General features: G+C 43.2%; 14 protein-coding genes across 14 annotated transcripts, besides 1 other annotated feature; 4 read left to right on the top strand and 10 right to left on the bottom strand.

Annotated features, from left to right (window-relative positions):
- Positions 1-8: 8 nt before the first annotated feature.
- BEWA_031180 (uncharacterized protein) lies at positions 9-5,404 on the bottom strand. Its single transcript, XM_004829874.1, has 4 exons — positions 5,340-5,404; positions 5,250-5,305; positions 4,925-5,180; positions 9-447 (listed from the first exon to the last, which is right to left on the bottom strand). The coding sequence occupies exons 1-4, from the start codon at positions 5,380-5,382 to the stop codon at positions 56-58; spliced, it is 747 nt and encodes a 248-aa protein (XP_004829931.1). The 5' UTR covers positions 5,383-5,404; the 3' UTR covers positions 9-55.
- A 50-nt stretch (positions 5,405-5,454) lies between these two features.
- On the bottom strand, positions 5,455-10,647 carry BEWA_031170 (hypothetical protein; the record flags this gene model as incomplete). Its single annotated transcript, XM_004829873.1, has 1 exon — positions 5,455-10,647. One exon carries the CDS (start codon positions 10,645-10,647, stop codon positions 5,455-5,457), a length of 5,193 nt encoding a protein of 1,730 aa, XP_004829930.1.
- A 573-nt stretch (positions 10,648-11,220) lies between these two features.
- BEWA_031160 (hypothetical protein) lies at positions 11,221-12,323 on the bottom strand (the record flags this gene model as incomplete). Its single annotated transcript, XM_004829872.1, has 5 exons — positions 11,221-11,311; positions 11,388-11,477; positions 11,553-11,855; positions 11,952-12,125; positions 12,241-12,323. The coding sequence occupies 5 exons, from the start codon at positions 12,321-12,323 to the stop codon at positions 11,221-11,223; spliced, it is 741 nt and encodes a 246-aa protein (XP_004829929.1).
- Positions 12,324-12,344: 21 nt separating this feature from the next.
- On the bottom strand, positions 12,345-13,600 carry BEWA_031150 (hypothetical protein; the record flags this gene model as incomplete). Its single annotated transcript, XM_004829871.1, has 10 exons — positions 13,426-13,600; positions 13,187-13,348; positions 13,112-13,150; positions 13,009-13,075; positions 12,784-12,944; positions 12,652-12,750; positions 12,598-12,617; positions 12,519-12,562; positions 12,422-12,483; positions 12,345-12,388 (listed from the first exon to the last, which is right to left on the bottom strand). The coding sequence occupies exons 1-10, from the start codon at positions 13,556-13,558 to the stop codon at positions 12,345-12,347; spliced, it is 831 nt and encodes a 276-aa protein (XP_004829928.1). The 5' UTR covers positions 13,559-13,600.
- A 67-nt stretch (positions 13,601-13,667) lies between these two features.
- Positions 13,668-14,988, bottom strand: BEWA_031140 (hypothetical protein; the record flags this gene model as incomplete). Its single annotated transcript, XM_004829870.1, has 3 exons — positions 13,668-13,811; positions 13,846-14,179; positions 14,243-14,988. The coding sequence occupies 3 exons, from the start codon at positions 14,986-14,988 to the stop codon at positions 13,668-13,670; spliced, it is 1,224 nt and encodes a 407-aa protein (XP_004829927.1).
- A 6-nt stretch (positions 14,989-14,994) lies between these two features.
- Positions 14,995-15,015: a sequence feature (AT_rich).
- Positions 15,016-15,087: 72 nt separating this feature from the next.
- Positions 15,088-16,014, top strand: BEWA_031130 (bet3 transport protein, putative; the record flags this gene model as incomplete). The annotated part of the gene is made up of 6 exons (XM_004829869.1): positions 15,088-15,330; positions 15,370-15,467; positions 15,512-15,611; positions 15,647-15,829; positions 15,864-15,947; positions 15,982-16,014. Exons 1-6 carry the CDS (start codon positions 15,271-15,273, stop codon positions 16,012-16,014), a joined length of 558 nt encoding a protein of 185 aa, XP_004829926.1. The 5' UTR covers positions 15,088-15,270.
- Positions 16,015-16,054: 40 nt separating this feature from the next.
- BEWA_031120 (signal peptide-containing protein) lies at positions 16,055-16,417 on the bottom strand (the record flags this gene model as incomplete). Its single annotated transcript, XM_004829868.1, has 2 exons — positions 16,055-16,306; positions 16,340-16,417. The coding sequence occupies 2 exons, from the start codon at positions 16,415-16,417 to the stop codon at positions 16,055-16,057; spliced, it is 330 nt and encodes a 109-aa protein (XP_004829925.1).
- Positions 16,418-16,708: 291 nt separating this feature from the next.
- Positions 16,709-17,082, bottom strand: BEWA_031110 (signal peptide-containing protein; the record flags this gene model as incomplete). Its single annotated transcript, XM_004829867.1, has 2 exons — positions 16,709-16,894; positions 16,930-17,082. The coding sequence occupies 2 exons, from the start codon at positions 17,080-17,082 to the stop codon at positions 16,709-16,711; spliced, it is 339 nt and encodes a 112-aa protein (XP_004829924.1).
- Positions 17,083-17,672: 590 nt separating this feature from the next.
- Positions 17,673-18,743, bottom strand: BEWA_031100 (hypothetical protein; the record flags this gene model as incomplete). The annotated part of the gene is made up of 1 exon (XM_004829866.1): positions 17,673-18,743. One exon carries the CDS (start codon positions 18,741-18,743, stop codon positions 17,673-17,675), a length of 1,071 nt encoding a protein of 356 aa, XP_004829923.1.
- A 1,023-nt stretch (positions 18,744-19,766) lies between these two features.
- On the top strand, positions 19,767-21,312 carry BEWA_031090 (elongation factor Tu family member; the record flags this gene model as incomplete). The annotated part of the gene is made up of 4 exons (XM_004829865.1): positions 19,767-19,796; positions 19,881-19,959; positions 19,995-20,106; positions 20,142-21,312. The coding sequence occupies 4 exons, from the start codon at positions 19,767-19,769 to the stop codon at positions 21,310-21,312; spliced, it is 1,392 nt and encodes a 463-aa protein (XP_004829922.1).
- Positions 21,313-21,434: 122 nt separating this feature from the next.
- BEWA_031080 (hypothetical protein) lies at positions 21,435-23,317 on the top strand (the record flags this gene model as incomplete). Its single annotated transcript, XM_004829864.1, has 11 exons — positions 21,435-21,510; positions 21,625-21,804; positions 21,837-21,919; positions 21,954-22,082; positions 22,262-22,442; positions 22,476-22,558; positions 22,595-22,747; positions 22,819-22,875; positions 22,914-22,995; positions 23,028-23,094; positions 23,131-23,317. 11 exons carry the CDS (start codon positions 21,435-21,437, stop codon positions 23,315-23,317), a joined length of 1,278 nt encoding a protein of 425 aa, XP_004829921.1.
- Positions 23,318-23,351: 34 nt separating this feature from the next.
- On the bottom strand, positions 23,352-23,990 carry BEWA_031070 (uncharacterized protein; the record flags this gene model as incomplete). The annotated part of the gene is made up of 2 exons (XM_004829863.1): positions 23,905-23,990; positions 23,352-23,859 (listed from the first exon to the last, which is right to left on the bottom strand). The coding sequence occupies exon 2, from the start codon at positions 23,817-23,819 to the stop codon at positions 23,352-23,354; it is 468 nt and encodes a 155-aa protein (XP_004829920.1). The 5' UTR covers positions 23,820-23,859; positions 23,905-23,990.
- A 124-nt stretch (positions 23,991-24,114) lies between these two features.
- Positions 24,115-25,369, bottom strand: BEWA_031060 (hypothetical protein). Its single transcript, XM_004829862.1, has 5 exons — positions 24,949-25,369; positions 24,779-24,915; positions 24,619-24,743; positions 24,329-24,585; positions 24,115-24,295 (listed from the first exon to the last, which is right to left on the bottom strand). The coding sequence occupies exons 1-5, from the start codon at positions 25,200-25,202 to the stop codon at positions 24,193-24,195; spliced, it is 876 nt and encodes a 291-aa protein (XP_004829919.1). The 5' UTR covers positions 25,203-25,369; the 3' UTR covers positions 24,115-24,192.
- A 59-nt stretch (positions 25,370-25,428) lies between these two features.
- On the top strand, positions 25,429-25,963 carry BEWA_031050 (hypothetical protein). Its single transcript, XM_004829861.1, has 4 exons — positions 25,429-25,619; positions 25,670-25,697; positions 25,740-25,831; positions 25,865-25,963. The coding sequence occupies exons 1-4, from the start codon at positions 25,478-25,480 to the stop codon at positions 25,918-25,920; spliced, it is 318 nt and encodes a 105-aa protein (XP_004829918.1). The 5' UTR covers positions 25,429-25,477; the 3' UTR covers positions 25,921-25,963.

Genomic DNA, 25,963 nt, shown 5'->3' with positions numbered 1-25,963 from the left:
AATTCTTCTTTACCATCCATATGTGTACATTTTTCAACTTGTCGCATGGCGACCGTTACAAGATGCGCTTGTTTGATACGATGCGTTTGACGTACCAGACGCTGGTGATGGAGCAAACGAAGATTATTACAAACTGACCAATGGCATACATGAGCAAGTGTTTCTCTGCCAATTTTGTGGCGTTCATCTGACGGTGATTGTGTAGCCACAAGTACCTAAACTGCGAGTATATCGAGTCGATGTTTTCCTCCAACGACTTTATCCTGTTTGAAGTATTGGCAATGTGCTTGGACTGGAGCACCGAATGGTCATCCGTACCAACTGCCAACGTTACTGCAACCGAAGTCACCCAGTTTGTGTTTGAAAGTGCAAGTTCGTAAATTCCAGGCATTGTAGCCTCCACAGAAAATATGCCCTCTGAACCAACCGTTGTATACAACACTTGACCTAAATATTAATGTGATGTGTGAGAGTGGATGGCTACATGTCCGTAGCAAAGCGGAGTATGAGTCCCGAAGAATGAGGGATGCGAACTACAGAGTAGTGAGCTCAAGCGACTAACAGGAGCTCTATGGCGACCTCTGGGAGCTCTTCCGTCTAGTAGGATTAAGATCATTACTGGAGTAAAACGGAAGGAAGAATGACCTACCGACGTCGAAGACTAGGTAGTATATCACAATGGAGTGAATGCTTAACGTAGTGACACTTTAAAGTGCAGCGGATAATCCATGAGAATCCTGAGGTCTTCTACAAGAGTTCACAAGTGAATCTATGCATGTTCAATGTGGTACATTCTTACTATTCCTTAGTATCCACAATAGTCTCCCTACTGAAGAGTCCATAGAGACTCCTAAATCTGTCTAACCCAAGGGTCTCCTTTATAGCGATTATAAAGTTTCCATCCTCCAAAAAATGTTGCAGCGGATCCTGCAGAACCAGCAAAAAAGTATCCAGCTATACTAGCAGGAAGTTCAAGAACTCCAGTAAGTTTAGAAGTAGTACCTTGAGTAGGAGTAATAACAGAAGGAGTACATTGGTTATAGTCACATCCAGCCTTGCTTAGTGCAGTCACAAGTGCATTAAATTCATCGTGACTACGGTCCTTGATGTTCTCTGGTGTTACACTACTGAGCTCTTCAGCTTTTGTCCACTCTTCATCGGTATCATCACCTTTCTGGTACCATCCCTTTACATTAGCTTGGGACGAGTCAACATATATGAAAATTGGAACATTATCTGAACAGTATAATGCAGAGACACTTTGACACCAGAGATAGGAGTTAAGACTAGGAATATTTATTCTCTTTCTTGACCACTAGAATCATTATACTGAATACCTGATAATTGAACTCCACCAGTAATCGAGTGTTTGTAGACCATAAAGTGACTTGAATTGTGACCAGGTTCTCCACAGGAAACCACCACAGGAGTGACGGAGACCTTAGCCTTAGCATTTTCATCTGCATGTTGATAGCAACAGTAGGATCCATTTCTAGAAGAAGATAAGTTAATTGTAACAGCATCGTTGATTTCACAGTTGAGCAAGTCTAACTCCTCCTTAGTAGGTCCATTTCCAGAGTCTTTAATCTTATTATATAGCTCCCACATATCCTTAATCTTAGCGTAATAATCGCGCTTCTTATCCTCTTTGACGACTTCCACCAAGAGAGCCTTGTCTAACCTATCCTTCCAGTAATAAGCTGAAACTGAGGTGACAATAACGTTCATAGTAATACCGCTAGTAGGATTGCCATCATCACCTTTGATCGCCTTAAGTTTGAATGAGTTTACTCCATGAGAATCCTCATGAGTGTACTTGAGGAAGTCGGAGTTTTTAGGTTCAGTAGTTCCTGTGACTTTAATCTGCCTACCAGTTCCGGTAGCAAGAGGATCTCCCTCATAAATCTTTTCTTTTGGAGCTTCACCATTTGGCTTTTGTAAGAGCTGAACGATTACTTCATCTTTTGCCATTAGAGATATGTAGACCAGGATGCTCTATACCTCCTCTTGGAGAAATTAATCCTCCATGATTAGAGATCCACCTCCACTTAAAGCTTAGTCACCATATGCTACATCTGGGTCAAGTAGTTCCTTCATCTAGTCGTACCTCCTCATCCATACATCCATCCTCTCTCACAACCAGCTCACCGTCAGAGAGACTATCCACAGAACAATATGAACAGCTATAAATACGGTCTTCAGTAGTGCAGTATGGATGGTCTATTGGAGTATAAGTAGTCCATAAGAGAATCTCCTAAAGAACCTCTTACTAACTAAGCTGCCCTAGGTTGGTGACTAAGACTCCAAAACCCATAACGTGAAGTAGGCCAAGAATCTCTATCCTTATCAGACAACTGACAAACACTATGAGCATAACTCTTTATCATTGGAGATGTCGTCAACCAGAATGGTATGTAAGAGAGGGCCATAAAGGGAGCTATCTTGTTAATAAGAGACTTATCATTCCTTAAACCTTCACGATCTCCTCCCAGACGTCTGTTTCCACTTCTCTGGTCCATGATACCACCCCTACCTACTGCCAAGAAGATGTCATTGGTAAAACTAACAGAAAGCATGATGAGAAACGCTAACCAAGTGTGACTTCTGATATAACAACAGATGCTCCAATCCGGATAGTGAATGTTAAAGATGATGAGTAGAAACGATAACAAATATGGTATGTACAAAAGCCAAGTAAGGTACCATTTGTCTCCACCTTCCCAAGGTCTGTTAGCAAATGCTTTACTCTTAGTCTCAAGAAATATGAGATTCAAAATCTGGGTAATTGCTGCCAAAAACATACTGAGGATGTCAAATATACGAGCATACTTAGCAGATACCAAAGTCTTTGGAACCAAATGAGGATAAATGGAACCCATAGCTCCAACCGCTAAACCATGCATAATCAGTGGCATACAAGTAGGAGATAGACTCCTAGTAGTAGGATCCCATAAAACCTTCCAATAGTCATAATTATGATGATCAGATTGGAGACTGGCAAGATCAGCAGTAGCAACACTAGAGAAGTTAGTACTGGTAAGTTGATGTGGTGAATCCTTAAGCTTCTCAAGTAGTTTACCTAGTCCAGTACTAGTGCCTCCTGTAGGTGTTATTTCATTATAAGTGCTTCCATTCTTGTACCTGTACCAGCAGTCATCAGAGCCCTTGCAGTAGTAATAGTAAGAGGCTCCGGATCTCACGCAGATTAGGAGGGGAGTAGTCTGTCCATTATAGTAGTATGCACTAACTTCACAAACTTCCCCTTCAATGCATGGGCAGAGGATTAGCGGAGCGGTACCATCTTTTACTTCCTTTACTGTGAATTTTTGTCCATTAGGATCTAGAGTATGTTTGTACTTGAGGAAGTCAGAGGGAGGATCAGGAGGGTCTTCATCTCTTGTGACAGTAATCCGTTTAGTTCCGGCAGTATCTCCTTGATATGTATGGGGACCTCCATTTGGCTTGTTTTTGAGATTAATGGTTACTCCTAAGTTTTCTGGCAACTCATCCAAAAAATGTGGAAAATAGGCATAAGTCCATAGGAGTGTAGCTATACACGAATTGATAAGTCCCAGCCATATCTGGTTTTCAACTACCATATAGCCTATATTAACCAGACCACTCTTACGAGCCCACATGTGGATGAGCATCTGGTAGAAGAAGATAAGGACAGGTGCTACGGGGATGTTCATAAGGTACCATAGTGCCCTGTCCACATCTATAAATCCAATGCCTGCACCTATGATACAGGTAAAAAAGTGTTGAAATAGTAGAGAATAGTAGAACCATTGAATATGTCCCTCTTCTCCACCTGATGTAAAAGCCTTGAGTATCTGCAAGTATCCAATGAAGATGATCCACTGTATACCAACCGTGAGGTAACCTCTAAAATCTTCTTCCTTCTCCCTGGATATCTTACTAAAGAAGTCTGGAAAGAGTCCTAACAGCACTCCAAAACCTCCCATGAGAATAGTTGCCAAGACCTCTATGAAGATGAGTGAGGTGATTGTCCTAGAGACATACTCACTGGAACAACGCCTCTCAACAAGAAACCTGTCAAGTAGGTAGTCAGAGTTAGTAGCTGCTAGTAACATTGGTTGAAGGTGTCCCAGTCCAGCAAAAAAGAAGGCCGCTTTCTTGAGCCGATCCTTGCATCTTATCGACACAACGACCATCCTACATTATGAGATACCACACCCATTTTATACTACATTATACTGCATCCTATACCGCATCATCATTGGCCATAAGTTGAAGATACTCCTCCACTCTCTACTAGGGAGTTTAGTGTTCCAGTATTCCTCATTATTTCAAGATGCATGTTGTAAGTATCTCACATCCTTAAGGTTTCATAGTGTTATCTATGGGTATTCATAGTCGCTGATACATTCTCTGGTTTATAGAGAGACTCCATTTCTTCAAGACATTCAGTTGCAAAGTATCAAGTAGATAAGTCAATGCTTAGCATCTCGCCATCATTCCTATCCTGCCATTGTTGCATTGTACAACTCGATGCTTGGCATATCCTAATGGTAACTCATTCATCTATTCTTCTAGAGACTCTCTTTAGTTGTCCTCCTGGTTCCACAAGTAGAATAAAGAGTCTAAAAATAGTCCTAATAAGTCTAAAAAAGAGACTAATGGAGAAGCTCCTATACTAAAGTATACTCGCCACTTCTCTTCTATTCACTTCGCTCATAGAGTCTCCATCACTATTCCACTCGTTACACTCATTCCATTGTGACAAACTACCTAGTCTTCGACGTCGGTGGGTCACCTGTTTCAGTACTCCTTACAGTCGTACTTACACAGTGAGAATCCTACTCTTCTATAGGCTCCCTTTGGTCACCATAGAGCTCCTTAGAGTCGCTCAGTCCCTCATTCTTCGGGACTCATGCTCCGTATACTCTGCATTCATTCTTACCTGAGGGTGACTTTACGCTAAATTCAACCGTTAAATATTCCTCCTTGGAGAGTGTGTAAAAGGTCCCCCGGATGGTCGTGGGAGCTTTTTTGACGTTTTCGTAAAACAACTCGGTGGACTTTGGCGGCACATTCATCGAAAGCAACGATTTCGGATGAAATCCGCCCATTTTCTCGTGCCACTCGGAGTAAAAGGGAATCTCCTCTTCGTCCTCCATCATTTCCTCCCTCTCCAAGGCATCCTCCGGGCCAACTTCCTAAATATGGACATTATACCCGCAAAAATGTGCCATAGATTGGCATATATGCGAGAGAAGTGGACAAACCTCCTCCAATTGAACCTCGAGCTCCTCGGCGTGTGTCAAGTTGCCGCCAAAAAGGCCTAAACGGAACAATTGAGACAAGAGCAGACTAACCAGCAAATACACTAACTAGGAGTATAAGCTTAAAGGTTAACATTTTTTAAATGGAAATTTAGACTGAATTGGGGACCCTAGAGGGTGGCATTCGTCCTCTTGGCCTCCTGCTATACTAGAGCTGACCTGGTGCTGTCGTGTTTACAGCCTGAGAAGCCTCTGGAGCGGTCGTCTGTGCCGTAGAAGGAGCAACGGCAGCCACTCCAGGGGTCGTGGCAACTACTCCGGCCGGAGCTCCAGGAACATTGGAGGCAGCGCCTCGCTTCGCCTGGTGCTCCTGAATCCAGTACTCTAGCAGAGAAGTGGGCATGTGCTGCGAGAGCATTTGCTGAAGACGTTGCAGAATGTCATCAACAAGCACCTCACTCATCTTCCTCAACCAGGCGTTGGGAGAACTTTCCGAGTTGTACTGCTTGCAGTTTAGCTCAATGAGGGCTAAATCATTCAGGAAATGAGTAACGCTCTTGTAGTACTTGGACTTGCATCGAACTTTGAGCAGTGCCAACCACATGGGATGCTTGATGATTTTGTAGTAATTTGGAGCAATGCTCTCTGGAATTCTAGCGGCAAAGGGCTTGTAGCGAGATTCCTTCTCCATCATCCTCACCACCTTTGATATAACCTTCATTATGGTGTCAATGTTTCCAGTCTTGGACTCGGAAACGTGCTCATCGTCACTATATCTAGAGTTAATGTTTGACCCGTCCTCGTACATTCTGTAAGCCTTGCGTCTTCTAATCACAAGTGATGCCTCATCTACAGAATCAGCATCGGATTCCTCGTAAGCAGCCGTCTTTCTCTTTTCTCTGGCATTAGCCGTGTTGAGGTTGGATAGGACCCATTCCGGAGTGTCCCTGTATAAAGCAGTTGTACTAGCAGCAATTTCTCCATCACTAGAATCTGAATCCCTAAACGGTTTCCTTCCAGGTCCTGCCCTAATAGCCACAGTAGACGATGGATGGTACGTGTCATGTCTCACTTTATCACCGCTGTAAAGAGGACATTTGGGGTTAGATGCAATGTGACCAGCCTGTCCACAAGCTCTGCAAATACGTTTTCCTCCCGCATTTATGCCAAAGATGAGTTCACTAGGTAATGCACATTTGTTTTTGAGGGCAGTCCTCTTGCGCCACTCGAGTAGTTTTCTAATATTCTCCTCACCATAGATAAAGACGGCACGTCCATTTCCAAACGGTTCCGCTGGGGTCTTGCGGCTCTGGCGATGCCACATGATTACCGGTACAGCCTTGAGCTTGTTATCCTCTGCCATTTTTTCCTCTTCACTGAGTGGACCAGACGTCTGTGCCTCCCTCAATTGACGGAGTATCTCCAGTTCATGCATCTCCAAATCATCGTTCTTGTCAGACTCCGCATCGATTTCATCCATTAGAGCATCAACAATGTTTTGGTTTCCCTCATTACTATCGTGGTCCTCTTCGTCGCTAATCTCTGGGTCATCTGGCAACAAGGCTTCCTTTTGCCTAGTCAATATATCATTTAGCTTCTTTTGATACTCTTCTGGAGGAATTCTCCACCTGTTATCACCTTCAGCAGATGTATGACCGCCAAAGCCGTCTCTGTACTGTCTGACAAGAGCGACTTGATCCCACCTTGGCAATGTCTTGATGTATGATTCCGACACACCGTAACGTGTCAAACGTTTACCCAATTCCTCCATGGACAACTTTCTCAAATCTTCCCCAGACGATGTGTTTTCTAGACTGGTGTCTCTGACCTGTCTCTTTAAGAGGTTAATAGCTTCGCCCCTTCCACCACTGGGATCGGCAAAACCATACAAGGCGAACTGTGCAGAGCCCTTGTTGTTTAAAACTTGTCTTGCATCCCTAGTTATATTCCAAGGAGAGAGCTTGAGTAATTCCTCAATGAATCTAATTTGAGGTGAGAGCATGCGATTGTCCAAATGACCATAAATTGTGCATTGCAGGTCAATGTTGAATTGGTTAAGTTCTTGCTCCAATTTTGGACCTGTGATTCCGCGAGCTTCCAACCTCTTTGAGTAACTACTCTTGAGCTCCTTTCTCTTGTTCTCGGCAACCTGTTGGTGTTGTAAGGCTTCCTTTTCCTCCTGGTGTATTTTGGCGTATACAGTGGCTATTCTGTCTGGGTTCTTGAGTTTTGAGATACCCAAACTCTTTAATCTGTACCTTCCAGCTCTGGTACTCTCTAGAGAACATACAACCTCTGGCTTGATTGTAGAATGAATCATTCTCTCCAAAGCCTGTGGTCTGGTACTAAAAATAGGATTACTTTCCAGTTGCTTTAAAACATGGCCAATTTCCTTTTCTGATAGTGCTGGATAAAACTTTTTGCGAGCTTCTTTGCGCAAATGTTTAGTATCCAAGATATTCCCCGTCATTATAGACTTTAGAGCCCATGCCTTTAGCAGGGACTTTGCATCATCTTGATAAGACTTTGAGTTTGGAGATGATATTTCCATCTTTGGCTCGCATTGTCCAACTGTGTATACTGCGATAGAATTTTTCCATGTGAGTGGGCGCAAACGCACAGTCACAGAGTCCTTATCAACACTTCTAACAAGCAAAAAATCAGTATCGGTAAGGTTACTCTTTGAAGCTGATGTGCATGGCCGAGGATGAACAAAAATTGGTGCCTTAAAGAGCATATTTTCAACAACAGCTTGTCCCTCTCCAGGTTTTATATTGTGTATGATGCCAAATAATTCCACACCATCATTAACTGGAATCATTGTACCGAGTGGACCAAGAGATACCATATTTTGGTCTCCTCCCTCTTGAGGAATATTTACATAATTATCCACACGCGAAACCATACCACAGTTTGACAGGAGGAGAGGGTACTGCTCAATATACTCAAATAGAGCCACCTTACAATCATCAATGAGACTTAAATCACTAGAATGAATGAAGTAGTTTGAGGGGTGATTCTGTGAACCATCAGCCAATTCATCGTCTCTAAAATTAAGAGCTGCAACACTCTTTATAACAGGTCGTACTGGCCATGCAGACCATTCTGGAGAGTAATTACCCTTTAGAGCACGAACATGGGCATTAAAGAGGCCATTACGGAAATCCATACGGTGGAAGCGGGCATAGTGCAACTTGGCTGATCTGCCAACAAGCGGCAATATCCCCGTCAAATTCATGGCAACTCTTGTGTGTATCAACTCCCTGCGATTGAGAACCTCGTCATCCTTGCCGGTTTCATGAGGATTCTGCTTTGCGTAAACATCATCAAAGGATTGGTTCAACAGGTTTATATAATCTCGACCACGGAACATACTTGCAACCTCGCAAAACTCCATGACAGAATCATATGCGCGGCTTTGCTCAATATTGTTGAATACACTCTCAATGTATTTCAAACTCTTTCCCATGTTTACCCATGCAAGTCTCGTTTCCTTATCCAAGGCTTGAAGCCTCTTGCGCCATTGTCGTCTAGTATCACTCTCCTTACCCTGTAGTAGCGGCTCATCACCGCCCTCTTCCTGTCCTACTACAGGAGTAGTTCCATCCTCCTGTTCAGTCAAGGTTCCAGACGGTGTAGGCAACTCATCCACCTTGGGGGCAATATCATCCGATGCCATAAAGTAAATGGCGTTTGATGCATTCAAGTCATATATGGACGAATTTACAAGAGATGTGACTTCTGGATGCTTATAGTTGAGGAGGAACTTTAGGTTGGCCTTTGCCGTGGAATAAAGTTTAACCATTAAAGCAGGGTCCTCTGTAGTCTCAAAATTTGGAAGTCGCAAGTCAAACAGCTTGTTAATATTCCTTACCCTCTCATCGTTTTTAAAACGCTTGTGGTGATCAAATTCGACGAAATCAGCCAAAGTTAGTTCGTGATCAATGTTTTTCCTAAACTTGTACCATTCGTGGGCAGTGTCAAAGCTGTGAAATGCATGGACCAATTTTGCATTGTCATAGTCAACAGTATCTGGTACTTCACCAAACAGCTGGCTTTCAGGTTTTCTAGGGCTCTTGGAGACCGCCTCTTCAGGTCCCTTTGTTTGTTCCGGCAATGACGGTGAAGGAACCTTTGTCTCTGCAACCTCAAAATCGAATTCATCATCCAGGTCCTTTCCATCATCTACATCCTTGTCATCGTCTAGACCATCTAGTAGCTCATTTTCCAAGTCATCCAGAAACTCGTCATCCTGAATGCTAGCGGGTTCCTCTGGTACCTCTTGTGGTACAACTGAAGTCTCCTCACTACTATCAGCATGCGCCGAGTCCTGACTAGACATTTCACAAGTAGAAACAAAATCTTCATCGGTGGACCAAAGTGAGTAGCCATCCTTTTTAACGTGCTTTGAAAAACTAGTGGGCTTATCAACAAGTTGGTATGGGTAACACTTTTGTTTGACATTGGCTAGAGACTCTATAGCCTTCTTTAGCTCTGCAACATCCTCCCTTTTCAAATCATCCTTGTCAAAGAGCAAAAATCCCCCAGAGTCTTCTTCGGTCAAATCATCCTCCAAATCAAATCGGTTAATGACCCATGAAACTTCCAAATCCCTCGTTTGCTTCTTGGAGAGGGCCAAACCGGTCTGAGGAGCTGTATGTTTAGTTGCACACTCTTCTAAAACATTCTCTTCCTCAGCCGGCTTTGTTGTCACAGAAGCATCGGCATCCATTCTAAACTGGCTCTTGCTCTTTTGTAGCCTCTTTTTCCATGACTTTAGTTGACAAATTTCACGAATCTGAACTGATGTAGGAATAGATTTAACCTGTTCCGAGGCGTCCGAATTCTTCCTCTGCGGGGGGAATTTGTTTGGCATCCCAAATTTGCCAAAATCACGCATAACCATCCCATCCTCCGGCATAGGAGACATGAATGGATACATTGGCATTAACATTGGTGGCTTCATGTGCTGTGGACCTTCTTTTCCAGGCTCCATCATCGGCGGAGGAATATAGTAACACATTTGCATGGCCTTGTCATCACCTGGTTCCATTCTCATGAGATTCCCGGCTCCGTCCTTTGCCTTTTCGTCCCCAGCAAAGGGCATCATTTGTCCACCCGGAAGAAATGAACCCCGAGGAATCATGGGCATGGGATAAAATCCATCCATCATCCAATTTTGGCCATCACCAGCATTCATGGGTGCAGGAATTCCATCTTTAACGCCTTCTGGTGGTTTGTTTTGCGGCGATCCGCCGGGAATTGGAACATCTGCCCTGTTGAAATTCATTGGCGGCAAATTCGGGAAAACCACCGGAGCTTGGGGCCCATTCTCGTCAGAATTGCCAACTTTAGCCAAACCAGTCGGCGAAAGCGGCACCTTCTGGTCGTTATGCTGCATTTGTGGTCAAATATGGTCAGTTGTTCTCAAAGACCGAAATATGGAAAGATACGCCTCTCTAGACTCGTCTCAGGCGTTCTACCACACACTCATAGACCATACATTGCAGGGTTTTAAAGTTGGTTATAATACATGAAGATTAAAGTGTTTCCGGCCAACACCCCCTCCCAGGCCGCCCTAGGCTCCTTCCGTCTCCCTACCCTGCCTGTGTATGGGCTGAATGAGATCCTGACGATTTCCTCAGCCTTATATTGGATGGATGATGGTCAACAAGTGTCTCTGGCCGACTGCCACGTTAGTGTGACCCCTAGGCTGTCCAGTGGCATCTCTTCCTTGCGCTACACACCGTTGCGAGTTCTTGACCATCCGTCTTTCCTTTGGTCTATTCAACCTCTTTATCCACCAAATGTGCATATGAGAGGATGATTAGATGAGGAATAAAGTGAATTGAGTGGACACCAGTAACAGGCCGATGGGTGGTGACCATCCATCTAAGTGTTTCTCCCATGTCCATTCCAGTGTGTTTAGGGGTTGCATCCTCACATTGGCGTAGCAAATGGGTGTCCATTACGACTAGAGTGTATAGCGAGACAAAAATTCGTCTAAAAGCACGTCTTCCCTCTCGGCCATTTCCAAAAAGTCCTCATCCACTTGGTGGTCGTACCTATAGATTTTGCATAACAGTATTCACCGCATCATTGTGAACGTCTAAGGATTGGCATGCATGAAAGCAAACGTACCCAAGCAGATGCAAAATTCCGTGCGCCAAGAGGAAGCAAATTCTCATATTCAGGTCACGCAGCTTATCCATTCGCACCGCAACTCCTCCCCTGCAGAAATCGTGATTACGGACAAAAATGGGAGATAAAAGAAAGTGATAGACAGGGTACAAGAAAATGACAAACCTGGGCGGAGCATGAACCAGTTCCTTCTCATCAATGCCATCAATCTGGTTCTGGATGTAGCCTATGGAACACTTGTTACAGGCATCAACAAACAAACTTGGACATATAAACACTTCTCCAAGGTGGTAGTGCGAAGGATTCTTGAATGGTGTCCTATTCTTGTGGTATTCCAGCTTTGCGTGCTTCAGTCCATCACGGATGGAGATAATGTCCGTCGAATAGTCCTTCCCGAATGACTCCTTGTTAAGAAGGCGCATGGAATGATCATCGTTAATGTAAATATCCAAGAGAAAGTCGCTCAAACTGTAACATTTTTGATTTAAACTCACAAAAGTCAGATATGAATGTCTTTTTACCATGAACTCACACACGGTGCCAATTCTGCCAAAATAGACTAACCTTAACTTCTTCCTGTATATTCTAGCAGCCTTTCTGATCAACTTCTTGTTTATTACGTACTCGCGTTGTTCATTTGTTATCGTGATGGGCACTTCTGGAAGCTCCTGAGCTTCCTGGCCTGAATTTACCGATTTATCATGCGAAAATAGCACTCTAGCGTCATCTTTATTGCTCCTGTATGGACCAAATCGATGAGAAAGAGAGATTCCAGGGACTAGGAAAGAATAGCCTCCATTTGTCTGTATTGTCCAGGCGTAATCACACGAGAGAGGAACAAGGACCAAAAAACACTCTACTAGATGCCAACAAAGTATGTGCATCAAAATATCGAGTGAAGGAATTAGTCCTTCGCTGGTATCCCAGACCACACATTGAATTTGCGATTCTTAAAACTTAGCGACTTTGACTACGTGGTGTTGGCTGTAACTCAGCCAAGGCTAAAGAGGTTGAGATGTCAGCGTTTTACTCACTGGTAATGATGATATAGACGTAGCCCAGACCGATTACAGATGCGATTAGTAAGATTACAAGCCTAAAGAGTTGCTAATTTTGGCAGTAGATACTCACATTTGATGCATTTCCTTCGAGGGCAAGACTTCTCCGGTGAGTCTCTATTCATGGATATAAAAATGGCTAGACAAAAAACCTTGATCACAAACGATGTACCTGAGAAATCAATATTTGAGCTAGTAAAACGTACACTTTTCAATTGCCACGGACATTTTCTCTGTATGCAACAGGTTGTTGCAAATGGGATAAATCGAAGATGCCACTTTGGCATTTATATACGGTTCAACGCCTGTGAGGAATGAACGGTAAATGTAGAGAGTACCTTTGTGCCACTTGATTGAAACTTTTCCAAACCGTTTAACAAAGAGTATAACAATCCCATCCTCGCACTTGTCGTGACTCAAATTCCACCTATCCAACAGTTCGCTGGCCAAAGTAGTCATGTCTTTCTCTGGTATTGAATTGATGATAGCTATTCCAACTCTGTAGTAAACGTGTGTAGCTTAATGGCTGAGAGTTGAGCCGGAAATAGAGTCACAAGACAAACCTGAATGGAACATCTCCCAGACCCTCACAGTGATGCTTCGAATTGTGCCGTTGCATACTCAAAAGTTCTACGAAAACGCCATTAAATACATGATAAAACGTACCGTCTATACGATCAGCCTCAACCTTTCGGAGAATCCTGTCTAAATGGGCCATTAAGAGAAATTCATTCCACACACCTGGGTCACATATATACGACTCCTGGACGTCTATCCTGTTACATTCTATGGGATTCACAAAGGGATTTGGAAAGTTTTCCAATGTTGTTGCCTTTGTAACCAAAGGCTCTGTGTAATCCCATAAATTCGGCGGCTCTTCATTGGGGAGCAACTCATTCATGTCTGCAGAATCGATAGTTTTAGTCGACACATTTCAATTATTCCAGTTTATACCAATATATCACAGACATTAGACATACCTGGCAAAGCACTTAGCTCTAGCATCGTCAAATTCCGGCATTTTGAAGAAGGGGCTGCGTTTATACGTGGAATCTGAAAAGTGTAGGCCATAGCAAGGCTCAAGAGTATATTTATGAGCCTAAAAACTGCCATGGTAACAGAATTAACGAAATGTGATCCATAAAGGAAGAACTTTTGGACTGAAGGATGTCGTTAGGGGGTACCTGGCTACAAGAAGTTAAAACAACGTGTATACGTAAAACTACAAAGATTTAAGACTGCGTTTATTCTTCTTTATCCATCTATTCGAATTTGGGTTGCCCTTACCGAGACCAATTTGTATATTGGCCAAGGAAGAAACGAGTTTGCCGCCAAACAAGGAAGAATCCACCATCTTGGTATCATCCTATGAATATTCATTATGATATATGCATAAATACCGGGTAAAAGTGTAGCAAACTATTCTCTCTATTCTTGCGATTCATCTCCCGAATGTAATTCTTGTAGCCGGGCATCAACAGTTGGTCCTCAGACACAATATACGGTTGCTGTGCGCACGTTATTACATTCTTACAACAACAAACCTTGTTTCTACCAGTTGATGGCTTTGGTTGAGTGTAGATCGTGCCTCTGGTGTTGATCCACTTTCTAGTGTCCTTGGCAACAACCTTGCCGCTGTCGCCATCAACCTTGAGGGAAACACGATCAACTGTCGCATTCCCGCACTTTGAACAAAACTTTCTCGCAGTATTCTGATAAACCTCGTAACATGCCCTGTAAATGTTGTAATTGCGACGTCATAATGGTCATGTATAGAATGTGGAATGAGCGACCAACCTGCAAATTTGTCCCCAAGTTCGTATGGTTTTTGCGATAAATCCATCAAGTGTAACTACATTCAAACCCATGTGCATGAGCACATTCTGCATAGCGAAATCGGTGGTCATACATGCCACCTGTCTGTCATTCAATGGAGCGGTCTCCATGTTGTAACTGTGGGCGTTGTCTGGCCCAATCCAACAGTCAAAACCAAGCTGAGCCTTTTCTTCTTTCGGTTTACCTCCCTTCTTTCCGTATCCATTCCTGCCTTTGGCTCCACCAGTACCCTTTCCAGCAGAGCCATTAGAGCTACCATTCCTCCCATCGAGAGCGAGCGGCAATGGCTCTGTCCTTAGGCATGAAGTGTCGCCGGTTTCAATCTGTAGACGACGAGTGAGGGCGATGCACTCAATGTCAGTCGTTGACAAAAAGGGCAAATCGCCAGTGAGTGACGCGAAATTCTTCACAAACACAACGTCTTCTTCTGTAGGCTCCCTTACAGTTGGAGAAAAGAGAACCCTGGTTAAACTTTCCAGCGGATTCTTGGTCCTGTACTTTTCAATTTCCGCCAAAACCCCTTTGGTGATGTAAATAGCGTCTCCAGACTTGTCAATATAAAGAGAACGACAATATGCGCCAGTATCAATTACAATCTTTCTGGTTTTGGCGTCTAAATCCGCGGCCAACTTGGCCTCTGTGCCTTCAGAGACTTTAACCTCCACTTTCGCGTCCTCCCTGACCTCTTTAGCCTCTACTTCTGACATTTTGAGTAAAAATTTAATTTTTTAAAACCTTTCCCAAAAGATAAAGACCTTAGGCCGACATTATAGTGAATGAGAGGCCGCGGCAGGTGACGGGCAAAGGGTCACTTTAAATTAAGTGGACAACCCTGATGGTGTACTTTTGACTACACGTTAGGAATATAGAGAACATTTAGGTACGAATAGCTCAATTCTGGAGTAAAACTCGCGCACAAACGAGACTTTAGGTCTAAACTGGACAATCGATCGAAAAGATGCGTTGATGGAACGAGAATCTCATGAAAGATGACGACGGACAACTTCACAAAGCTTGGCACCAACGCCTTTGCCAAAATGGACAAAATAGTGAGTCTCAACTGTCTGTCCCTTATTCCTTGTCTACAGAACTCTGAGCTCTTTGCCCTCACCTACGGCTCCATGGTCAGCCAGCTGATTAGAGACCATGAAGACACGGAAACTGTAAACTCACAGCTCGTAGAAATGTAAGTTGCGGTTCATGTCCCCGTGCCTCTACAAAACCATTTAGAGGAAAAAACATTGGAAGCAAGTTAGTGGACGAGGTCTTGGCCAAGTTAGGCTGTGCTCCATGCACAGATTTTAAAAGTACAGTTGAGGTTATCGCCAAGGTATCCATTTGTTCCATAATAATGACACACTGTAGGTTGGATTTAAAATGTTTCTTGGCATCAGCGGAGATGTGGTCACTGTGAATGAACGGGAGAATATTCATAACATAAAATTTCAAGAAAATCCTCTGGATCAATTTGTAGAACTACCAGACTCGCTCTGCAAGTTAAACTACTCGGGAATATACTGCGGAGTCATTGTCGGTGCATTGGAACAGGTTTGCAGAATAGTCGAGTAAACATTTGCCACAGCTTCAAATGAAAGTACAATGCGATTTTGTAAAGGACATGCTCAAGGGTGACGATTGTTACGAGATTTCTGTCAAGCTTCAAGAGGTTTTTTATCCATGATGTCAGCAATATTCTATAGATTATCAAGGATACACTTTCAGATGACGAATAAATAGCCACATACACATGGCAGTTTTTAAAAAGTTAAATTGTTAATCATCGTCTTCGTCCTCATCATCGTCATCTTTCTTGGTTTGTTCCGGAGCTGGAGGTGGAGTTGGTGCCGGAGGCGGCGGAGGAGGTCTAGGTGGAGAAAAGGCATTTGTAATTCCAGATATAATCGGACTGAAAACCTTTCCAAGCAGACCCAAAATGAATAGCTTCCTCTCTGGAGCGGGCACATCCACACCATCATCCTGATCTACATCCCCGTGTCTCAGACTTGTGTGTTCGAATCCCTTTCCCTAAAAATTGGATATCTTAAGATTGGCTCTTACCGTTGCAGAATCTACTCTATACAACGCTCCAAACACGCTACTTGTTAAAACAAAATATACCAATATGAGCAATCTCATCTTTACCAAAAGTGGAAAACATTCTAAATGATTTTCTCGTTTTTGTTAAGCTTTAGATCTGTGAGAATCTGTGGATATTTCTATCGTAGCTTGGATTTTTCAAAGATCTGAAATGCTGCCTTTATCCATTCTTAGATCTCAATCCTGGATCTACGAATGCATGCAAAGGTGGATATAACACTAGCTCCTAATACGGCTAATGAACACACGAAATGGTCTGTATATCTAACAGGATAGTGGAAATGTAAAATGTATTATTGGTTTTTGCTAAGTGCGATCTGTCAACGACCACTAAGAGTCTTGTTCCTTATTTCTCCTTTTGCGGATGCCAAGCACTGTTCTTACTGGCTTTAGAACCTTGCTAGTAGCTCTTCTGATGATTCCATGCTTCTTTTTGAGTAATTCTGACCCGCGAAGCATATCTCCGTTTTTCTTCAACAATAGGTTGACTAGGTTGGTTTGGCATTCATTTTGACACTGTAGTTAGGTTTTATGGCTATTTATAAACTTACCTCCAACAAATCATCGTGTCTTTCACTGGATACGGACTCACCGCAAGCTTTTGAACAAACTGTAAATATCCTGGTACCGTAGCCATCATCAGCTGATACCAGTCTCTGCAAAGCGAATGTGAATAGTACGCAAAAAGTTGAAAAGGCTCTCATATTGTTATTTTATAAATGTGGTAGGGCGTTTTTAGTTTGTTTAAATGGTATTTGTTTTGAAAAATCCGAATAAACTATGGATCTAATTTCTACGATCTATAAATTGTGGCAATAATTCGTGCCAACACAGCGTTGAAGTTTCTCTTTGTTGGATCCATTTTAAAGATTTGTGTCGTATAAATGCTGCTGATTGCTAAACATGAGAAGATGAAATGATCGTGCATGCACAAGTCTCCGTGGGAGTTTTAGTTTCCGGTCCTGAATATTTACAAAACGCTGCCACGAGCAATTTCGTATAAATTTATACAAATTAGGATCTTGATAACTGTCCACAGTTGTCTTGACTGGAGAATACTGATTTTTGGTGTGAGCTTATAAATCACCCATTTGTGTATACAATGTAGAAATTTTAGCAAATTTAAGTTACAGAGACATACATTTACATAAACGCGAGGATATTCATTCTATAGTGCAAAGTGGACTCGGAGAATGTAAAGTCTAGACTAAAAACTGCATACCTGAGAATAGTATCGTACATAACTTAAAATTTCTATTTTAATGACTGATTGTCCACTCTTCAATACAAGTTGTCAAAGTCTAGTGGATTCAATAGGGTTAACTTCGTAGCTTTCACGTTTGACAATACGCTTGACTTTGTCCTTTGCATTACCAGTTTGATTCTTTACAGTCCTGCCTAATGCAACGGAGTTCTTTTTAATGGCTTTTCCGGCAACTACTGAGTTCTTCTTTATGGCTTTACCAATTTCTACAGACTTCTTTTTAATGGTCTTACCGGCTGTTACTGACTTTTCCTTTATGGTCTTACCGGCAGTTGCTGATTTATCCTTGATAACTTTACCAGCAATTACTGATTTGTCCTTGATGGTTTTGCCAAGGTCTGCGGACTTTTCCTTGATAGCTTTACCGAGAACTGCAGACTGCTCTTTGATAACTCTGCCAGCAATTACCGAGTTCTTTTTAATGGCCTTACCGGCAACTACTGATTTCTCTTTGATAACTTTACCGGTTTTAGTCGCCGTATCCTTTGTCACTTCTATGGAACGGTTCTTGAGATCAGAAGCACGTCTGGCTACGTTATCAAACTTAACCGAGTGAACCTTGTCGCTGACCTTTCTTTTGTAGTCACCAACCTTTTTTACGACAAGTTGTGGCATTCCCCTTAAGCTTGATGGTTTCTTGGGTTCAGTCTCTGTCTCTTCTACAGGTTTAGCGGGCAATACAACTGGTGGCTTTGGTGCTGGTCTGGCAAACTTTCTGACTGGTACTTTCTTTTCTGCTTCACCGACTTTTGGCTCGGTGTTTTTCTCAGTTGGTTTTGGTGTCACCTCGTCAGTGGTAGATGATTCTGGAACACTGACATCATCTCCCTTTGAAAGTTTTTCAGTTTCCTCTTTTTTGGTTGAACTAGTTTCAACTTTGCCAACTTCCTCTAGTTCTGGAACCTCTACAGGGGTGGGTTTTTCTTTTGGTTCGGTCTCAGTAGCTTTTACTTCAACTGGTTTTTTCTCTTCTTTTGGTGTTGATGGAACAATCTCTGGTTCCTCCTCCACAGTTGGTTCCTCTAGGATTGTGGGCAAGCTTGGTTTGTATACTTCACTCTGTAAAATTATGAGTGGATATGAAGCGGAGGGTGGGAGCATAAGGCTGAAATCTGCACGAGTGGTCCCACAGAACGTTGCATGCAGAGTGGAAATATAAAACTAACCTCCAGTTTCTCAGGTTGAGTTGGGGCTCCTAACTCTGCAGAATACGCCAAAATGCAGCTGAGCAGAGCAAATGCAGTGACAAGGGACCTGTGTCCCTTAAATGCCATTTTGAAAGTTTATCTATAGATATGACCGTATGGTTGGTATGTGCTATGAGTATAATATCTAATGGGTGAAAATTGATAAATCTAGATACACAATCAGCGACGAATCTCTGCGTATCTTCCAACCCGGAAAAATCAAAAGCACAGATCCCAGATCTTTTGTGGAATTTACAAACCCTCGAGATCTCCATGGTGAATCCTGGCCCTGTAAGGTTAATGGTTCGTCCGGAAAGGGCCAAAATGACGACTTGGAGTAAAGAATCTGGTCCCTGCTGATGTCGTCACAGACAGCCCCGGGAGCATTGCCCGGCCCTCACACCGGCTCCATCGCTAAAGGGATGACGTTGTTTCCCATCTATACGAGGCAGAGAGAGAAAACGGTCCACAAGGTACCGGAGAAGCGGACCCTCCGAGGAGAGGCGAAAAACAAGAGCAGAGCCACCAGAACGAGAATATTGGAACCGGAGAGTGGAAAGGGCCAGCTGGAGGCTCCGCAGCCCCAAGGAGCGGCCGTAAGCTAAAAATGTGTTACTGATGTGGATGCTCCAACTCCCCACACACGAATCCTCGACAAGTCGCTGAAACGCCAATAAAATTGTAGAATCTTTTGTGTAAGAGTTTAAAATTTTGTATCCGTACCTTCCGCCCGTCCAAAGCCGTGCTACGATGGAATAAAATGATGTTCTGACTGGCACTCGCACCTACCGAAAGGCTAATGAGGTATAGACGCATAGCAAAACTCTTTCTCTAATCCAAAGACATAAAACATTAATACAAGCGAATAGGCGGCAGGAAATTGACCGCTTAGATCATTTCAGCGCCCTTGGATCCAAACTAGATTATACGCGGCAAAATGGCAGAAACTAGCACACTGCTCAAACAGGTTTGTTTTCATCTCTTTCTCAAGCCCCGGCTGGTCCGGTTTACCCGTCCTCTGCCTCTGTTCTTTACTCATTAAAACACGTAGGACTTGTCCAAGTTGGACGTTAGCAAGTTGACTTCCTTATCGCCGGAGGTGATTAGCAGGCAGGCGACTATAAATATCGGTAGGTCCTTTCCATCATCTTCACGGTCTGCTCAGGAACAATTGGTCACGTCGCCCATGGTAAATCTACGGTCGTCCGTGCTCTTTCTGGCGTATACACTGTAAGATTCAAGCACGAAAAGGAGAGAAACATCACAATTAAGCTTGGGTATGTCACTCCTCTCAACATATAGCCACGCTCAGATATGCAAATGCCAAGATTTATAAATGCACAAACCCAGAATGCCCACCTCCAGCCTGTTACAAATCGTATGGCAGCAAAAAGGAGGATGAACCACTCTGTGAGCGTCCAGGATGTGGACACAAAATGGAGCTGAAGAGGCACGTTTCTTTCGTCGATTGCCCCGGGCACGATATTCTCATGGCTACCATGTTAAACGGTGCTGCGGTTATGGACGCAGCACTCTTGCTTATAGCAGGAAATGAGTCATGTCCCCAACCGCAGACATCAGAGCATTTGGCTGCGGTTGAGATTATGCGTTTAAAGAATATCATTATTTTACAAAATAAAGTCGAGCTCATAAAGGAAGCTCAAGCTCTCCAGAGACAACAGGAGATCAAGAGATTTGTCTCTGGAACTGCAGCTGACAGCGCACCAATTATCCCAATTAGTGCCGTCCTAAACTACAATATCGATGTGATTAGCGAGTACTTGGTCACGCAGGTGGTTGTTCCAAAGCGCGACTTTGTTTCTCCTCCACAGATGATTGTCATTAGATCATTTGATGTCAACAAGCCTGGTGAAGAGATTGAAAATTTGCAAGGAGGTGTTGCAGGTGGTAGTATTTTACATGGTGTTTTAAAGGTTGGAGATCAAATCGAGGTCAGACCAGGAATCATATCCAAGGATGAAAATGGAAACATCCAGTGCAAACCAATTATATCCAAAATAGTATCACTATTTGCGGAACAAAACGATTTGCAGTATGCTGTCCCAGGTGGTTTGATTGGTGTTGGTACATCGATGGATCCCACCTTGACAAGAGCTGATCGCTTGGTTGGCCAAGTCATTGGTCATGTGGGTCAACTTCCAGACTGCTTTGTTGAGATTGAGGTATCCTACTATCTCTTGAGACGTCTTTTGGGTATCAAGACCTTGGATGGCGACAAGAGCACCAAGGTTTCCAAGCTCAAAAAGGGAGAATTTTTGATGATTAACATTGGCTCTACCTCTGTTGGTGGTCGTGTTTCTGGTATCAAGCCAGATATGGCCAAGCTTGAGCTCACTGGTCCCGTTTGCACCAGGGTAGGTGACAAGGTTGCTCTCAGTAGGAGAGTTGACAAGCATTGGCGACTTATCGGATGGGGACAAATCAACAAGGGTAAAGCACTAGTTTTGCAAGATCCACTTTGATGGTCTTTAATTTTTCTTCTTCAATGTTGCCATTTTTCATCTACACTTTTGTCTGGACGCGCTCCTCATAATTTTCCCGCAGCTCCTTTTCTCTGTGCCTCCCAGTTGGCCATTCAGTAATAATGAAGAACGTTTCGTTTGCGAGTGGCGGTCTGACGCTCTCATCGATCCTCCGAAAGGAACTCGAGCATCATGATGGTTAGGATCTTGTGCATGCGCTGGTGATGGGTTCTGCAAAGTCCGGGAATGTTGCATGATAGTAACCTGAGATGCTCTGATATATATCCATACATTATCATATTAAATACCTAGACATTATGAAGCTCTTTTGGTTTGCTGGAATGATGAGCAGCTTAGACACTCGCTGTAACCCTGCAAAGGCGTTCAAATTTCTGCTAGACAATGTTGCATTTGCCAATAGAATCAGAAGAGTAGACTTGAGTAATTCCACATTTTTTGTTAATAGCGAGTCTTACACTCTCTACCAAAAGGGTTATTGCACATGTGTCCTCATTCTTTTACAGGCGTATTCACCAAGGGTATTTCCATATTGGTGTACATGCAATACAAGTTGATACTGATGGATGCGTCCGACGTTTTAAAAAGGGTTTGCGAATAAATCTCAGAGTATAATTTCCCAGGCTACGCAAGTTTATCTCCCCAGCACAACGCGCAAAGTACTCCCAAAAACAAGAACAAAACGTCACCGTGTTTCTCCCAAGGCCGTTTTGGAAAGGGCTGACTTTTCCATTTGTGACGACTTGAACAAGGTATTTTCATCACTCTTATCCTTTTGCCCTCTACGCTTAATCTTGCATGTTAAATCACGTGTGACATTCCCCTAGAAAACCATTATGGACACTAAAAGGAGGTTAATGGATGTTAGCCATAGAATGAAGACGCCAAACGCAAATGAGGTATTTAGTTCTTACCATTGAAAAACCTTTAGGGGTGCATGTATAATCGTATGATAACCGGAATCGGAATATACAGTCAGTACGAGTTTGACCACGATAATCTCATCCTTAACCACCAAAGAAAGATATACAAGTGGACCTCTAGTGGTTACAACAATGTAGATCCGATTGAACGAGGGTATTCTGAGAAGAGCAAACCTACAATAACAGATGGTAAATTCTTGTCATAATTACTATATTCCTTAGATGAACGCAAAATCGTTATACCGAAATACTTGGATGATATAAGCGATTCAAAGGACGATTTTGAAGATCTGAGACTGAAATATGTGAGTTTTCACCTCTGAAATAATATACCTTTGAAGGTTAATGGCAAAATCCTTGGTCTCTATGACAACAACACCGAGTTTTGTCCGTACTCAAAGAGGTTTTACGAGGCAAGCCGTAAGAAGAGGAGAGTGTTCAGCATCTCAGAATCCGGCAACATTCTTTCCAGCCTCAAGAGAGAAGCATTATCAGTTAGTTTCACTAGTTTGTGGTAAAATTTCGTGCATTAGCTCTCTATTTATTATCACAATACCAACTATAGGACAGTGATGACAAAACTCTTCCAAGAATGTTGATGGCCAACTTCAATCGCAAATATGTGAGTATATATTAATCCCCCTCTACAAAATCCTTCAGGAAAAGTACATTAATGGTCCAAAGAATGTGGTCAAGAAAATTTTTAAGAGGAGCCAAACAGGTTGTTACAAGAGTGGGAATGGTAGGCGACTTTGGAAATTACAAAAAACTTAGTTTGTCGAAATCAACGTTTTAACAAGGAGGATAAACCGAGTGTAATGGAAAGCAATGACCTATACGAGTAAGTAGTCTCTCCCTTGTCTCCATAACCATTCAGAGAACTAAAGGAATTTTGCAGCAAAGAGGGAGACGGACCAACATTCTACTTTCAGAGCTTCGTTTCTACAAAAAGCACAAGGTATAAAGCAGCCACGACTCTTTTAAACTTGCTAAATCTGGCCACTCTGGGAAAAATTGGCCTAGCTAGCAGCTCTCACGGAATAGCCATAACGGTGCAAGAATGAATTAATAGCAGATACATTGAGTGTTTGTAGTTACTTATTCTTGAGTTTTTGGTTCCAAGTCACCAATTGTGCCTAGTTTGCCCAGAAACTCGATAACTGTTGCCGTAAACTTTTCTCCATACCTGGACTCGATATTTTTGATGAGTGTGTTTTTGAGGCTTGTCAAGCGTTTGACTCCGTACCTTTGAAACAAGAAGCCTGCGCCTTTGAAGTTTTCCGATCCTAGCCAGTAGAAAAAGGTCAACTTGACCTCGTAAAAGAAGGGGAAGTAGGCTAGCTGGCGACCAAGGAGAGCATCTACAAAGGAGTAGAGAACGTAGACGCTCCAGTAGACAATATAATGAGCATAGACGGCGGAGTGTACCGTTGGCTGCGCAGGTCTAACACTTGAGGGGAGTTTTTCTCCGTAAAGATAGAGAAAGGTCTTCACTCCTGGGTACAGCTGGCAGATGAGGAAATTGAGTAACACATAGAGCGCCGGGGAAAGGAGTGTTACTGCCATCTTAGCGCATCCTGCGGCAAAGAACCGGTTGTAGAACCACCTGAATGAAAAGTGTGACATTTCGGCCAGTGGCCTAGAGACTTACCCAAAAGCAGTAGGAAGGGAGTTGCGTTGGATTATTTGGCCACTAAATCACGAATCGTTCAACACACGCAAAAGCAAATGAAACCTGAGGGCACAGAAAACGGCGTTTTGCTGTCGTCAAAATGGGGAATGAAAGTGTGCCAACATCCTCTTTGTTCCGGGAGTGTGTTTGGACACTTGCATAAGGAACCCTCACGTACAGTCTATGGATACGGAATAAGAGTTGAAAGACGACCCTTAGAGTCGTATTGACAAATGTGTAAGTGAATTAGTCATGTCTATAGTGGCGTTAATCGTCATGTTTTAGCCACTGGCTGCATCCAAATGTCTCGGATTCCTCGGAAGAACCGTATTCCAGCGGGTTCCACGTAATATACATGAGTGTTATTCGTCTGTACGAGGTGTATTAATATAGACACTCATACCTTGGTGCACAGGACTCATCAATTGTATCGTCAGTCCACCGGTAAATAGTAATGTATGTCGTGTATCTTGGCCCTAAAAAGTCAACCGACTTGGTATCTCTGTAAATGTGATTGGAGAGAGTGTGAATGTCTGAGCCAAATCGCGATGGGTTGTCAAAATCCGGTGACCTGTACGAGAGAATCTCAGGAAATAGGGGTGGCTCAATAGACAAATAATTTGGACCTGGGAATGCATTTCCAAACGTCCCACTTGTCATCTGTATACGTTTAAATTGTGAACAAGTGCTCACCTCGTCCACTTGTCTCGGAACTGTGTAGTTTGTAGCAACCACGTTTCTTAGATCCAACACATTTACAATGCCATCCGGTGTTGATATTGTCGGCTGCTCTGGCGAATGTTGCAAAACACCGTCCACTAAATGGAGCATATACACCGCAAAATTGACAAACCTAGGAACTGGTACTTGAAAATGTCCTTTGGTAGTTCCTGAATGGTAGTAAAACACCCGGAGCTCTTGACCATTTTGATCTTCCTATTCCCGTTTTCGTGCTCTATGAGATACACCTCCTGACCGCCGTATGGCCAACTGAGTAGAATGTGAGAGGGGAACTAAACAAACCTAAATACGGCCGTTACGTGGTCATCGAGTTCTTCCCCGTTAAAGTCTATTAGCGCTCCAGCGATCGAGTTCTCCGAGATGCTTGTCTTCATATGCCTAAGACCAGATAGATCGATTGCAGTTGGACATTTGTTGACTTTGAATACGCTCGGCAACAGAGTATCTGGGAGTGAGGAGATGGCTGGACAGCTCCCAGACTTCCTGGCCACGATTACGGGTGTCTCATCGTCCATCTTTGCCAGCGGATGATCCATGTCTAATCTATGCGATGAGCCCCTTTCGTCTTTGCGGCGCACATTAGTCAGAGACACTACATGAGCCTTGGGAGCTGAAATTCAGTACTTAAAGCTTAAAATGGAGCACATGGCCCAGTTTTCTTATGTTACAAGTTTAAATCTTTACCATTAAATCGACTGCCCGGTTGCCAAGTGTGGCATCCGGAGGCTTGGCCCAACCGTCACTTTACATTCTCCTTTGCTCGGAAATCCTACAAGTCTGCCGTGAATTTGCATTTTATTTGGCAGAAAAAATGGATGGAGGCAATGAGTTGAGCAAGACGACGCTCTTTATTAGAGGATTGGCGGATGAAGTCGACAGGGAGATTTTGTACTCGGCCTTCTCGCCGTTTGGGACAATTTTGAACCTTGACATACCAAAGGATAAGGAAAAGGGTAAGTATACGTGGATATTGCGACATACAAGACACTAATGATACTCGTAGGCACAAATAGAGGCATCGCATTCATCGAGTTTGAGGAAGAGGAAGACGCAAAACACGCAATCTTCAATAGGCATCAATCTGAACTATATGGAAGGGTCATAAAGGTTGCGTTTTCGACTCACGCTCACCTCCGTCAGTCTGGCTCACATCGGTTTAAAGCTGGTTTGTTTTCTCCTTTTATCTTACAACGTATAGTGTGGGCTGACGATCCAAATTTCGGGCATAATGTACCTCAAGATGTTGAGTTGTAATATACAGTCTACAGATTGTAGCGTGATTAATGTGATTATCGCT

This window comes from Theileria equi, chromosome 1 (genome assembly GCF_000342415.1).
Source record: "Theileria equi strain WA chromosome 1, complete sequence".
In the NCBI taxonomy this organism is placed as follows: Eukaryota; Apicomplexa; class Aconoidasida; order Piroplasmida; family Theileriidae; genus Theileria; species Theileria equi.
The sequence above is the reverse complement of the archived record's forward strand: the minus strand, read 5'-3'. Positions and strand labels throughout refer to the sequence as shown.